The 14518-nt window shown below is 45.9% G+C and overlaps 1 protein-coding gene across 8 annotated transcripts in view; it reads right to left on the bottom strand.

Annotated features, from left to right (window-relative positions):
* The window catches only part of RPS6KA2 (ribosomal protein S6 kinase A2), a 450029-nt gene that overhangs the window by 35594 nt on the left and 399917 nt on the right, over positions 1-14518 (bottom strand). For all 8 annotated transcript variants that reach the window (XM_074397157.1, XM_039467500.2, XM_074397159.1 and 5 more), the window contains 3 exons: positions 14019-14121; positions 4964-5094; positions 3620-3745 (listed from right to left, as the gene is read on the bottom strand). In XM_074397157.1, coding sequence (XP_074253258.1) covers positions 3620-3745; positions 4964-5094; positions 14019-14121 — 360 coding nt within the window. The remainder of the gene's footprint in view (positions 1-3619; positions 3746-4963; positions 5095-14018; positions 14122-14518) is intronic.

The raw sequence follows: 14518 nt of genomic DNA, 5'->3' as shown, positions 1-14518 counted from the left end.
CAGCGCCTGGCTTCTCTCCCCGAGAGCTGTTGCTGAAATTCCACAGGGTTGGACCTCAACAAGATCTTTGAAGACTGAGGGACTCAGTTATAAGCCATGTAACAAAGATGAATTCAGATGGTGTCTTTAGATCAGAGTTGGAGATGGGAATAGCAGGAGCAAACACACCATTGCCTTGTCACTGGGGGATTTACTTGCAGAGGCACAAAACGGGGGCTGATCCGCCTCACAGGAGCAGGCTGTTTCCAGAAGGGCACAGTGGCCGCTGGGTTGACAAACCCTAGGCTTGTTTCTTTGAGCTCAATAGCACGCAGTGATTGTTTCTGGGACTGCTGTCTGTCACCCGATAAACAATCTAAAGAAATTCTGTGAGCAATGACTCAGACAGAAAAAAAATCCCAGGAGCTTCGTATGCTTATGTGAAATACGTTTCAAAGTATAAGTGCAACTCTCTTGTCTAAGGCAGAATACAGGTCTACTCTTCACCACTGGGACACCACTGGACCATCTGGATGGAGGAACAGCGCCTGGATATGCAAATGGTAGGCGCCCATCTAAGTTCTCCTTTAAACCCTCTCAGTGAGATGGAGGAGCAGGGCAAACCAGCCTCAACAGTCGAAATACAATAGAAACAGCAAGCCTACACACCCCAGGCTGCAGAGGCAGCCACTTCATAACAAAACCTGGTTTTCTGCTTTTCAAACCTTGGGCGGACATTCTACCACTAAGGTAACACTGCAGTCTCCACCCAATTTTCCCAGTCACTGTCAATCATAATATATCTTTCCTTTTACCTCTCCTGGATGTGTTTAAGACTCTGGGCAGACTAAACACAGAGATGCTATCCGAGGGAATCACAGATTGTTTCTCTATATTTAAACTTTTTTTTGTTGTTGCTAGAGAAATTCAAGATAGGTTTGTCAATAATCCATAAATTCTTGAAATCAAGGGACCTGAGATTTGGTTTTGGCTGGTGTCTTTTGTTTTCCCAGTGCAAGAAACACAGTCCCAGTGAATATGTAGGCCATGCTAGAGGATCTAACCTTTTGAATTAGCTGTTTTCAGAGGCCCTGGAGGCAACGCCGCACATCTACAACCATCTGATCTTTGACAAACCTGACAAAAACAAGCAATGAGGAAAGGATTCCCTGTTTAATAAATGGTGTTGGGAAAACTGGCTAGCCATGTGCAGAAAGCAGAAACTGGACCCCTTCCTGACACCTTACACTAAAATTAACTCCACATGGATTAAAGACTTAAACATCAGACCTAACACCATAAAAACCCTAGAAGAAAATCTAGGCAAAACCATTCAGGACATAGGCATAGGCAAGGACTTCATGACTAAAACACCAAAAGCATTGGCAACAAAAGCCAAAATAGACAAATGGGACCTAATTAAATTCCAGAGCTTCTGCACAGCTAAAGAAACAGTCATTAGAGTGAACCGGCAACCAACAGAATGGGAAAAAATTTTTGCGATCTACACATCTGACAAAGGGCTAATATCCAGAACCTCCAAAGAACTAAAACAGATTTACAAGAAAAAAACAAACCCATCCAAAAGTGGGCAAAGGATATGAACGGACACTTTTCAAAAGAAGACATATATGAGGCCAACAAACATATGAAAAAATGTTCATCATCACTGATTATTAGAGAAATGCCAATCAAAACCACATTGAGATACCACCTCACACCAGTTAGAATGGCAAACATTAAAAACTCTGGAGACAACAGATGCTGGAGAGGATGTGGAGAAATAGGAACACTTTTACACTGTAGGTGGGAGTGTAAACTAGTTCAACCATTGTGGAAGACAGTGTGGCGATTCCTCAACGACCTAGAAATAGAAATTCCATTTAACCCAGCAATCCCATTACTGGATATATCCCCAAAGGGTTATAAATCGTTCTACTATAAGGACACATGCACACGTATGTTCATAGCAGCACTGTTTATGATAGCAAAGACCTGGAACCAACCCAAATGTCCATTGATGATAGACTGGACAAGGAAAATGTGGCACATATACACCATGGAATATTATGCAGTCATAAAAAACAATGAGTTCATGTCTTTTGCAGGCACATGGATGAATCTGGAAACCATCATTCTCAGCAAACTGACACAAGAACAGAAAATCAAACGCTGCATGTTCTCACTTATAGGCGGGTGATGAACAATGAGAACACATGGACACAGGGAGGGGAGCATCACACACTGGGGTCTGTTGAGGGGGGCTGAGGGAGGGACAGTGTGGGGGTAGGGAGGTTGGGGAGGAATAACTTGGGAAGAAATGCCAGATGTAGGTGACAGGGGGATGGAGACAGCAAACCACACTGCCATGTTTGTACCTATGCAATAATCCTGCATGATCTACACATGTACCCCAGAGCCTAAAATACAATTAAAAAGAGAGAGATACCTGTTTTCATTAAAATTTCAGTGGAGCTCTGGGCAAATGAGGGTGGGATGGGGTCATCTCAATGTTGTCATCAATTTGAACAATCTCTTCAGAGTGTAGGAGAATCACAGTTGATGAAAATTACTCCTTATACTCTACTTGCTGGCTGGGCAGATGTCCTTTGAAGGGCAAGTTAATAGATGACCTCATATCAAAGCAAACCATGTGCTACGGATGTGTCTGGGAATAAGCTGCGTGAATCCCAGTCATGATGGCAGCACAGGCTGGGACCTCGCTCTGTGACAGCCTGGGGTTCAGCTCCACAGGAAAGGGGTAGAGTTTCAAGTGTCTTTTAGAGAGGATATACGATTTTTTTAAATATAAATTTAATTAACAGGAAATTTTACCTTCAATCCACATTTTACTAATGAAAAAAACCTAGAAACTGGTATTCTGGATTCCCAGATCAAATATTTAAACTAGCAACAATTACAGAAGCTAAAGTTACTGTGTAGAGATTGCCAAATTGGGTTATATTGTTTCTATATACTGTTATTGATGGTTGGGAGTAAAAACACTAGCTCTCTGCCAACGTTTTCTGTAAATAATACAAACTTGCTTGCTTATTAATTAATCAATTAATTAGAGATGGGGTTTCACTATATTGGACAGGCTGGTCTCAAACTCCTAACCTCAGGTGATTCACCCTCCTTAGCCTCCCAAAGTGCTGCGATTATAGGCGTGAGCCACCGTGCCCGGCCAAGCTTATTTATTTCTTTGAGTATTTTCTTTCTCTCATCTTCTTTTCTTTCCTTTCTTTCCTTGCCAAATTCTGTACCTGTCCCACAACTCTACTGTCTCAAAATCCTGGGGCTCCAAAGCTTTTATTCTTGGTGTATGTGATACACAAAGCTATGAAAGGTGCTCAGTCTCTGCGTGCTGGATATGCCTGAAAATATTCATGATTTGCAAAACTATCTTTTAGTGGATGACCTCATATCAAAACAAACTGAGCTGCATCATATCAGAGCTTGGAAAATGGCAAATGGAGAGAATGTTTACTCAGGCTCAGGTGTCCCTGCTGGAGTCACTGCACAGCTGAGCACATGAGCACACATGCTCTGCTCCTACACCCCATGCTGCCACACACCGTATGTGCTCCCATGGGCTGCACTCACAGAGGGCCCTGCTCACGCGGCAGGCCTGCCTTACCTTCACGGCATACTCTGTGTCAGTGGCTTTATGCACACATCGCTTGCACACCGAGTAGGAGCCGACCCCGATGTCTTCCTTGATCTCGTAGCCATCGGTGAAGTGGATGTTGTTCCCATGTAACTGCTGCAGAGGGACCAGGAGAAGAGGGGCTGTCAGAACCCTCATGCAAGGGGGCAATGCAGCTACATGCATACAGAATGGGGGAGAAGAGAGGCACCCACTGTGAACCCAGGGTGTGGAAGCCCAGGAGTTCATGGGTTCCCCTGCCCAAGGCTGCAGAGCTACTTAGTGATGTTCTAGACCTAAATCTCAACTTCTCTGATTCCTTGGGCTATAACTCTTAATTTTTAGATAGCAGGCCATTCAGTGTCCACTGACTGATGTGTTTCTCCCAAAGATCTGAGAGCAGGAGCATCTGAAAGTGAGAAGGAAGTGCTGGCAGCTACTGGGTGTGTGGCTCCAATGCCTGTATCCAGAGCAAGACTCTGGATGGAAACATCTCATTGGATATCTGATTCCATAGTGTTGAAGTCACAACCTGCTCTGACCTGCACACAGAAGCCCCACCCACCTGCTCTTAAATGGGACAGAAAGCCACTCATGGCAGCAGGCAGTATCATGGTAATGTCCGCTTTACATATGCTATATTTCTCCAGAAGTCCACAGGGAAGGAAACAGGATGGAAATCGAATGCCATCCAATTTACCTGGATTTAATTCTTAAATAAGTTTAATCACAATTAGAATTAAGATTAATTAAGCTTAATCTCAGAATTTTCTGTATTCTGGTTACGTTTATTAGGTGGGAAACTCATTATAAAAATAACACCTTCCATAAACCTCCCAAAGCCTACATTTCATCATAGGAAAATCATGCCCACGAATCAAACTGCTATCTTAGAGTCTTAGCTGGACTCCACAGTGAAGATGCTCCAGTCTCTGGCCATAGACACACCATGGTGATATTCTACCCAGGGCTTTTTCTTCCTTAAGATGAATGCAAATTAGGGTGGGAGCAAGGGCTCAGAACACCAACGAGACCACTCCAGGGACCAAGATGGGGACTACCAGGGAGACCACAGGGACTATCAAGGGAATCACCATGTGGATCACCATGGGAACTACCATGGAGACCATCACAAGGACCGTCATGGGGACCGCCATGAGGGACCACCATGGCAGACACTCAGAACAATAGGAAGCGCCTGGGAAGAATTGGTGGTTGAAGTCTACTCACCCTAAGCACCCAATCCCCAGGTGACTGAGGCCACAGGGAACACCAGAGTCACCCCTCATCCAAGTGCCCTCTTACCCCCAACCCGCTGCAGGCAAACACAGTTACCTGCACGATTGGGTGAACTGGGACTTTGTGCAGATCTTGTTGTGAGGGCTCTTGGATCAGACTTGAGGCCACAAAGCTGAATCCTCTAAACAGGTGATGAGCATTCGCACTTGGGGGAACACCAGGAGAGTCTGCAGGTGACAGGGGCAGAATTCAGATACCACAAAACCTGGGTGACCTTGGAGTAAAGTGATTGTGTCTGTGTGTGTGTGTGTGCGCGCGCGCGCGCATATGGTATGTGTGTGTAAGTTATGTGTGCATGCGTGTGTGTGTTGTATGCCTGTGTTGAAGGAAAAGGTAAAATAACATGTAGAAATGCTGAACCAAATGAAACAGATGCTAATGGTTTGATTTTTAAATGGCAAAAATACCCAGAACAAAAACTTTAGGATGATCATTGATGGCATCTTTTAGTTTGCTGCCTTCTGAATTTACTATATATTCTTAACCACAGTCTTCCACCCCTACCGACTCCAGACTCAGTTAAGAAGACACCAATAACCTCAGGATGTAATTATCAGTGAGTGTGAATCCTGCATCCTTAGCATGTGGTCTCTAGATTTGACAGGTCCCACCCTCGCACCCACAGCTGCGTAACTGTGTGTGTGCTGTGCACGTGTTCTGCTCTTCAAGGACATTTGGGCAATGTTGCTCCTGCCACAACAAGGCAGAGTACACAATGCGTGATTCCCTTCTGTTAAGATTCTTCTGATCTCTGTAAGATCTGTGTTCAAAAGCATGACTGCTGTGGGATCAATCCCACTTCGAGTTTATCATTAAGAAAAACAAAAGGATAAATGCCTCATGGGAAAAAAAAATCTGCATCATACATAACAGATGAGAGCCTAAACTCTCTATTAACCCAAAGCTCTCAGAGATCAATGAGAAAAGAGCAAAATACTCAAAGGAAGGAATTCTGATAGCTACCATAGGCTTGAAACAATGCCCAATCTCTCTAAGAAGTGAGCATACACATATTTAAATAGGATCACACTTTTGCCCAATGAATTAACAAAAGTGAAAGAAATCAATCACATCTGGGTTTGCTAGGGGGAAGACACCCTTCTAATTGCAGGAGAGAGTATAACTAACATAATCTTTTGGAAAGTCAATTGGTAGTGGTCATCCAACTTTAAAATTTGCATGTCCTCGAAGACAACTCTACATCTAGAAATTTATCCTACAGAATTGCTTTCAAAATTACAAGGAACTTAAAACAACTCAACAATAGCAACAAAACAAATAACCCCATTAAGTTTTGGCCAGAGGACACAGACATTTTTCAAAAGAAGACATACAGATGGCCAGATGGTATATGAAAAAATGCTCAGGCTCACTAGTCATAAGAGGAATACAAATGAAAACCACGATGAAATATCATCTTACATCCATCAGAATGGCTATCACTAAAAAGTCAAACAAATAACAGATATTGGTGAGAATGTGGAGAAGGGGAACGCTCATAGACTGTTGGTGGGAATGTCAATTAGTACAACCTCTACAAAAAACAGTATGGAGCTTTCTCAAAGAACTAAAATTGGAACTACATTCAATGCAGCAACCCCACTGCTGGGCATTGACCCCAAGAAAAAGAAATCATTGTCTCAAAAAGACACCCACACTTGCAAGCTTACTGCAGCACTATTCATAACCGTAAAGTTGTGGAGTCAGCCTCGAGTGTCCTTCAACCGGAGACTGGATAAAGAAGATGTGGTACATACAACAATGGAATACTTTTAGTCATAAAAAAGAATGAAATCATATCTTTTGCAGCAACAGGGATGGAAATGGAGGCCATTATTTTAAGTGAAGCAACTCAGGAAGGTCAAACCCCACATGCTGTCACTCATAAGTGGGTGCTGAACAATGTGTACATGTGGCTGTGGAGTGTGGAGGGACAGAGAATGGAGACGTGGGAGGAGGTGAGGGATGAGAAATGACTTAATGGGTGCAATGAACACTCCTCAGGTGATGGTCACCCTAAAAAGCCCAGCCCGCACCGCTATGCAGTATACCTATGAACAAAGCTACAGCTGTACCCCTGACATTTACACAAATAAAAAACAAAACAAGCAAACGAAAAACCCCAAAGTACTTAGACATAAATGTAGAAAAAGTCTGTTTCAGCGATATATGTTACAGAAAAGAAAAAGGAGACATGAAATACTCCTCACTAAGACAATCATGGCCATGGTCTACAGTGGCCCATCCGTATCAGGACACTCGTAATGAATGCTGTGTGAGTCCTGCCAGTGAGACCAGGGCTACCAGAAGGAGCCACAGCTGTGTGGACTGACAGAGACGTGGCTTCCTAATTGTTCATCAAAGTGAAAAAAGCAAAAAGCTGTTGAAGAAGAACTCAGACATTATCTTAAAATTTTAAATATATTTGAATAATTTGAATATATTTAAATATATATATATATATAAATAGATGAGCTAGGCGTGGTGGCTCATGCCTGTAATCCCAGCACTTTGGGAGGCTGTGGTGGGTGGACTGCCTGAGGTCAGGAGCTCAAGCCCAGCCTGGGCAACATAGTGAAACCCCATCTCTAATAAAAATACAAAAAGTTAGCCAGGTGTAGTGGTGGGTGCCTGTAATCCCAGCTACTAGGGAAGGTGAGGCAGGAGAAGTGCCTGAACCCGGGAGGCGGAGGTTGCAGTGAGCAGAGATTGTGCCCTTACACTCCAGCCTGGGCAACAAGAGCAAAACTCTGTCTCAAAAAAAAAAAAAAAAAAAAAAAAGAGTAATAGGATAACAGAATAAGAGATGTAATATATTAAAACAGAATACTACATTATATAACATGTAAACTTATATAAAATATAATATGTAATTTTTCCTGAAAACATCCATATGTAAAAATGCAAACTTCCTTATTTATGTATCTTTTAAGACTCCATGTATGCAGAGGGTGTAATTGTATATTCTAGAATTCTCTACCTGCAGGCCTTTGTCTCTTAGCCCTTGTTCCCCGCCTCCTCTGTTTAGGTGCTGTACTTTAAAATGAAAAAAATACACCCAGTTCTCAGTTTTATCTCCTCATGGTGAGGCAGGCATGTGGGGGTGGCAGACAGCTGCAGAGAACATGTGTTTTGTTTCTTAGTAACATATTCTGGGGCAACAGTTATGAGGGCTGCTTCTCCAAAACCCAAGAACCAGCCCCCACTCTGCGTGGCACTCTGGCGCCAGTGGGGGCCAGGCCATGGACAGACAGATGACCCAGCACCCCACTGGTGCTCTTCCGGTGGTAGGAAGCTTCATGGACCTGGCTCATCCTCAGTGTCCTGGACCAAGAGGCAGCAGAGCCAGTGTCGGCCCTCAAAGGGGCCTTTACAGTCACCCCAGGTAGATGCCCACAAGATCCCTGGACTAATGTGCCCCGAGTTGGCTGTGTTTGGAAATAAACATCCAACTGCCAGACTAGCGAGGCATCATTAAAAAACTCAAGGCACACTGAGTTGTGTTTAGAAACTGAAATTCTGCAGTGCGACCCGGTGGAGAAGCACGGGCTTTCTGAGTGGCTCTGCTTCCCAGTACATGGAGCCACTCAAGGAGGAAGCGCTCTGGCTGCTCGGAGTTTGTTAACTGCACAGAAGTCTGGCTTTGAGGTCAGCCTCCTCCCAGAGATCACCCCAGCTACCACGTGCCTCATCTTCTCCCTGGAAAAATGAAGCTCACATGGCTACATCATAGTTTAAAACATCTTCAAACCTGGAGACAGTTTAATGTCCTAACTTAGGGCTTTAGACTCAGAATGTGAAGAGCCATGACTAGTGTGAAGTGCTGAGCGTGGATTGGGAGTCTGATTCCCAGCCCATGGAGGAGTGAGTGGATTGGGAGTCTAATTGACAGCCGGTGGAGCAGTGTGTAGATTGGGAGTCTGATTCACAGACTGTGGAGGAGTGTGTGGATTGGGAGTCCAATTCCCAGCCCGTGGAGGAGTGTGTGGATTGGGAGTCTAATTCCCAGCCCGTGGAGGAGTGTGTGGATTGGGAGTCTAATTCACAGCCCGTGGAGGAGTGTGTGGATTGGGAGTCCAATTCCCAGCCCGTGGAGGAGTGTGTGGATTGGGAGTCTAATTCCCAGCCCGTGGAGGAGTGTGTGGATTGGGAGTCTAATTCCCAGCCCGTGGAGGAGTGTGTGGATTGGGAGTCTAATTCCCAGCCCGTGGAGGAGTGAGTGGATTGGGAGTCTAATTCCCAGCCCGTGGAGGAGTGTGTGGACTGGGAGTCCAATTCCCAGCCCGTGGAGGAGTGTGTGGACTGGGAGTCCAATTCCCAGCCCGTGGAGGAGTGTGTGGACTGGGAGTCTAATTCACAGCCCGTGGAGGAGTGTGTGGATTGGGAGTCCAATTCCCAGCCCGTGGAGGAGTGTGTGGATTGGGAGTCCAATTCCCAGCCCGTGGAGGAGTGTGTGGATTGGGAGTCTAATTCCCAGCCCGTGGAGGAGTGAGTGGATTGGGAGTCTAATTCCCAGCCCGTGGAGGAGTGTGTGGACTGGGAGTCTAATTCACAGCCCGTGGAGGAGTGTGTGGATTGGGAGTCCAATTCCCAGCCCGTGGAGGAGTGTGTGGATTGGGAGTCTAATTCACAGCCCGTGGAGGAGTGTGTGGATTGGGAGTCCAATTCCCAGCCCGTGGAGGAGTGTGCGGATTGGGAGTCCAATTCACAGACTGTAGAGGAGTGAGTGGATTGGGAGTCTAATTCCCAGCCCGTGGAGGAGTGTGTGGATTGGGAGTCTAATTCCCAGCCCGTGGAGGAGTGAGTGGATTGGGAGTCTAATTCCCAGCCCGTGGAGGAGTGTGTGGACTGGGAGTCTAATTCACAGCCCGTGGAGGAGTGAGTGGATTGGGAGTCTAATTCCCAGCCCGTGGAGGAGTGTGTGGATTGGGAGTCCAATTCCCAGCCCGTGGAGGAGTGTGTGGATTGGGAGTCCAATTCACAGCCTGTGGAGGAGTGTGTGGATTGGGAGTCCAATTCCCAGCCCGTGGAGGAGTGTGTGGATTGGGAGTCTAATTCACAGCCCGTGGAGGAGTGTGTGGATTGGGAGTCCAATTCCCAGCCCGTGGAGGAGTGTGTGGATTGGGAGTCTAATTCCCAGCCCGTGGAGGAGTGTGTGGATTGGGAGTCCAATTCCCAGCCCGTGGAGGAGTGTGTGGATTGGGAGTCCAATTCCCAGCCCGTGGAGGAGTGTGTGGATTGGGAGTCTAATTCACAGCCCGTGGAGGAGTGTGTGGATTGGGAGTCCAATTCACAGACTGTAGAGGAGTGTGTGGATTGGGAGTCTAATTCCCAGCCCGTGGAGGAGTGTGTGGATTGGGAGTCTAATTCACAGCCCATGGAGGAGTGTCTAGGGGTGGGGTGCAAGCCATGTTAACCAGACAGATACACTGTCATTGGTAAGTGGAAAATCTGTAAGTCTGATGAGCAATGTCTTCTAACCAACCAAGAGGCATGGAAGTCACAGCCACGCCTTCCTGGCCAGTCCGCCCGCACAGCCCAAGGAGAGCCTGCGGAAAGGCTAAGAGTGACAGCAGTCTGCCAAAGGCCAAATGGCTCTTCCCCAGAGGTGAAGCGGCTGACATCTGGTCGATGTGGCTAGTGAGGAAATGACAGGCGGCCTTAATAGAATTTAAAGTACTTTATAATCACCTGAGGGATGCTGATTTTCAGCACAGTATTTAAGAAGAGCAAAAATGTGAGTTAGAGAAAAGGACATTTAGAATTACAGTAATTACAAACAACCTCTCTGGATCCTGTGGGCCTTTTCCGATTTGTGGAGTCTGCCTGATCAGATTTAAATCTTAGATTGCCATTTTTGGCTAAGCACCATGCTCCAATGGGCAGCCAATGTGTGATCAGGAATAGAAGCCAACTTGAATAATGGCTGAAGTTTAAGAAAAGACTGAAAGCTTGCCCACGAGCAAATCCTCCGTGCATCCAGGGTCTAACGTAAAACATTTGTAGCTTTTCTTCTGCTTCAGAGTCATGTTTCTCCAGCTGCTCATTCACCCAGCCCTGTGCTCAGCTCACGTGCTTAGACACCTACTCTCCTTTGTAAATCAGAATGAGTTTAATGTGTCTGTAGCACTTCAATTACTACCTACCTCAAAGGCAAACTGTGGTGTGATAAATTAAGTAAAACTGATTGGAGAACTGGAAAAACTGAGGAATCAGGAAGCCAATTCTGAATAGCATTGGAATGCATTGTGTCGAATCATGTTTCCCTTAGGCTATTATTAAAACAAAACTGAATTCTCTTCGTGCCCAAAAAAACCGCTTCTGGTGCCACTGGCCAACTAGGTGGGAGTTTAAATTATTCACAGATAGGATAAAAGCCATGTCCACGGGAATATTCGAGTTGACTGTATGAACATTTTCTTACCAAGCAGCACAAATACAGACTTTCTTTCCACATTTTAAACACACAGCCCCACGTGGTGGCACCTCAGAAGGAGGTGTGCACATTCTGTTGGGGACCGCGTGGTCCCCGTGGACTCAGGGACAATGATCCCGTGGTCGGACCTAGTTCCCTTTGAGCTCCTTTTACATTCAGGTCAACTGTAGGTGGACAAATACAAGGGCCTGCTTGGGGACCTGTGGGCAGAGCCGGGACGAAATCCTGCCCCATCTTTTCAAATTCAGAAACTGAAAAGTAATCCTGTTCTGTGAATTGGGTTCATTTTGTCAATGGGAAGGGCCAACCCCAACACTTCCCAAATACTTTCTAAGGAAACGGAGAACTAGGTGAAAATCCCACCATCACTCTTTTGAGAAAACAGACCCAGGAGTGTCCTCCAAGGCGGCCTCATTACATCACGAATCAGTGATGACCCAAAGCCGTAAGGACAGTTTTGATTCTGCCTGGGGACTGCAGGAGGACCCAAAGGAAGCAAGGAGAAGTGTGTGGCGGGACTCCCGAGTTAACAGTGCCTGGAATCAGCTTTCTTCCTGTTCTCGTGCCAACGTGGCCCGGGTCAGGAGCTGGCCTAGGCCCATCAGAAGTCCCACTCCAAGCCCCACAGCCTCCTGACCTGCATAAGCTCACACCCACCTTGATGTGCCCATCTGGGTATGGCAAACAGGGATTTCACCAACAGCCTGAACCCAGAGGAACAAATGGACTCTGTTCTAACTTCATCTACACTTGACACTTTGTGGTTGACCATCTGTTTCCTGATTATCTTTTAAAAAACATGACAACTTCAGATTCAAAAACGGTGAGGAAAAAATACGGTGAATCCCCAGACCCAAGACGCAGACTGGACAGCCACCGGCTCTCTGGCCATGTCCCACCTACGTCTACAGAAGTTGCTTGGTGATGGTTTTGTACATAAACAGCATGCCCTTAGTGTTGTGGACTGACGATGTCCTTCCCAAACGCGAAAGTTAAAGCCCTAACCCCCGTGACTGTATTTGGAGACAGGCCTTGGTGTGGTTTGGCTCTGTGTCCCCAGCCAGATCTCATCTTGTATCTCCCATAATTCCCACGTGCTGTGGGAGGGACCTGGTGGGGGATGACTGAAACATGGGGGCGGGTCTTTCCCGAGCCGTTCTTAGGATGGTGAATGAGTCTCATGAGATCGGAGGGTGTTAAAAAGGGAAGTTCTCCTGCACAAGCTCTCTCTCTGTCTGCTGCCATCCATGTCGGATGGGACTCGCTCCTACTTGCCTTCCACCGTGATCGTCAGGCTTCCTCAGCCACATGGAAGTGTAAGTCCATTAAACTTCTCTCTTTTGTAAACTGCCCAGTCTCTGGTAGTCTTTATTAGCAGTGTGAAAACGGAATAATGTAGACTTTAAAGGGAATAACTGAAGTAAAATGAGGATAAAAGTGTGAAGCTGTAATCCAAGAGGACTGGTGTCCTTATAAGAAGGTGGAGGGACACCAGAGCGCAGTCTTTCTATTGACTGATTGACTGAGGCAGAATCTTGCTCTGTCACCCGTGCTGGACTGCAGTGGCATGATCTCGGCTCACTGTAACCTCCATCTCTTGGGTTCAAGCAATTCTCCTGCCTCAGCCTCCTGAGTAACTGGGATTATAGGCACCCACCACCACACCTGGCTAATATTTTTTTTTTGTATTTTTAGTAGAGACGGGTTTTCACCATGTTGGCTAGTCTGGTCTCAAACTCCTGACCTTGTGATCTGCCCACCCTGGCCTCCCAAAATGCTGGGATTACAGGCATGAGCCACCACACCCGGCCCAGCTCAATCTTGCTATCCCTGCACTTACAGAAGAAAGGCCCTGTGGGGACACAGCAAGAAGGCAGCTGTCTGCAAGTCAGGGTGAGAGCCCTCACAGGAACCAACCCTGTCAGTGCTTTGGACTTGGACTTCCAGACTGTGAGAAAATAAATGACTGTCATTTAAACCAGCCAGCCTGTGGTATTTTGTTATGACAGCCCTATCAGACCAGGACAATTACCACATATAAAAAAGCAAACTTTAATTCACTGATATCCCAAAAATATAACTTTTAAAAGGGAGCTGACCAGTTCTGATGAAACTTGCTAGACTCCAAGAGTAATTTCAGACACACCAGGAGACCAAATGAATACATCCATTCGCTATGCCATTTAGTAGCCGATACAGCTTTTCAAATGGGTTTGTTTTTGCCATGAATAATATCCAGAGCTGACAGATCTACAGACATAACTGACAACCTTCCCTCTCCGTAAATGCACTTTAATTAAAAAATTAATTAATTAAAAGAGGGATTTTAATTGTCTCCAGCTTCTTTTCTTGCTCTTGCTGTGTGTCTCTCTGACACAGAAAGTAACTGGACCAGCGACTTGGAATACGAGAATCCATAGGACACCTTCAGCATTTCCAGGGTGGAGGGTATGGAGGGAACAACAGAGAATTGGGGTGTCACTTAAACCTTTATCACTGAGCAGAGAAAACTACGACCAAAACCCCCAAACAGAACACACAGTTATTTTCCATCACAAGAATGCTTAAGCATGGGAATCCCCTGTGCCTAGATATCTGTCCCTAAGGGGTCGGGTGGGAGAAGCCACCGAAAGAGGGAACGGCTGGGGCACACACCTGTGGGCGTCCGTGCTGTGAACTCGGGGTCAAAGTGGAAGGTGTCCTCAGGCCTGCCCACTGCTGGTTTGAATGGTGGCTTGATCTCCTTCCGGTACAGCTTCTATTAACACAAGGAAAGCAAGAAAGGGTGCTGAGGATGCACAGACGTCGCTGCGCAACACTGGGGACGCAGGAACCCGCTGCGGGGAGGGAGGGGCGGGTCACAGGGTCAGGAGCTTGGGACCAGCATTCTTATCACAGACTGCGTCGGCCTCGTGGATTACAAGGGATTTCTACATATTCTCAAATATAGAGGACATATAAAAATATATTAATATGTGTGGTATAAGCGATAATATGGCATATATAATATGGCATATATAATAACATATTATAGAAAGATATATAAAAGGCATAGTTTGAGGTATAAAGGTTTGGGGACATGCTAAGTGTTTTTCATTTTAGGGCAATAGTTTTCAAGCTCCTTTTTGGTAGTAGAATCTTTTTTTCCAAGTAAA

This window comes from Saimiri boliviensis, chromosome 4 (assembly GCF_048565385.1).
Source record: "Saimiri boliviensis isolate mSaiBol1 chromosome 4, mSaiBol1.pri, whole genome shotgun sequence".
In the NCBI taxonomy this organism is placed as follows: domain Eukaryota; kingdom Metazoa; phylum Chordata; class Mammalia; order Primates; family Cebidae; genus Saimiri; species Saimiri boliviensis.
The sequence above is the reverse complement of the archived record's forward strand: the minus strand, read 5'-3'. Positions and strand labels throughout refer to the sequence as shown.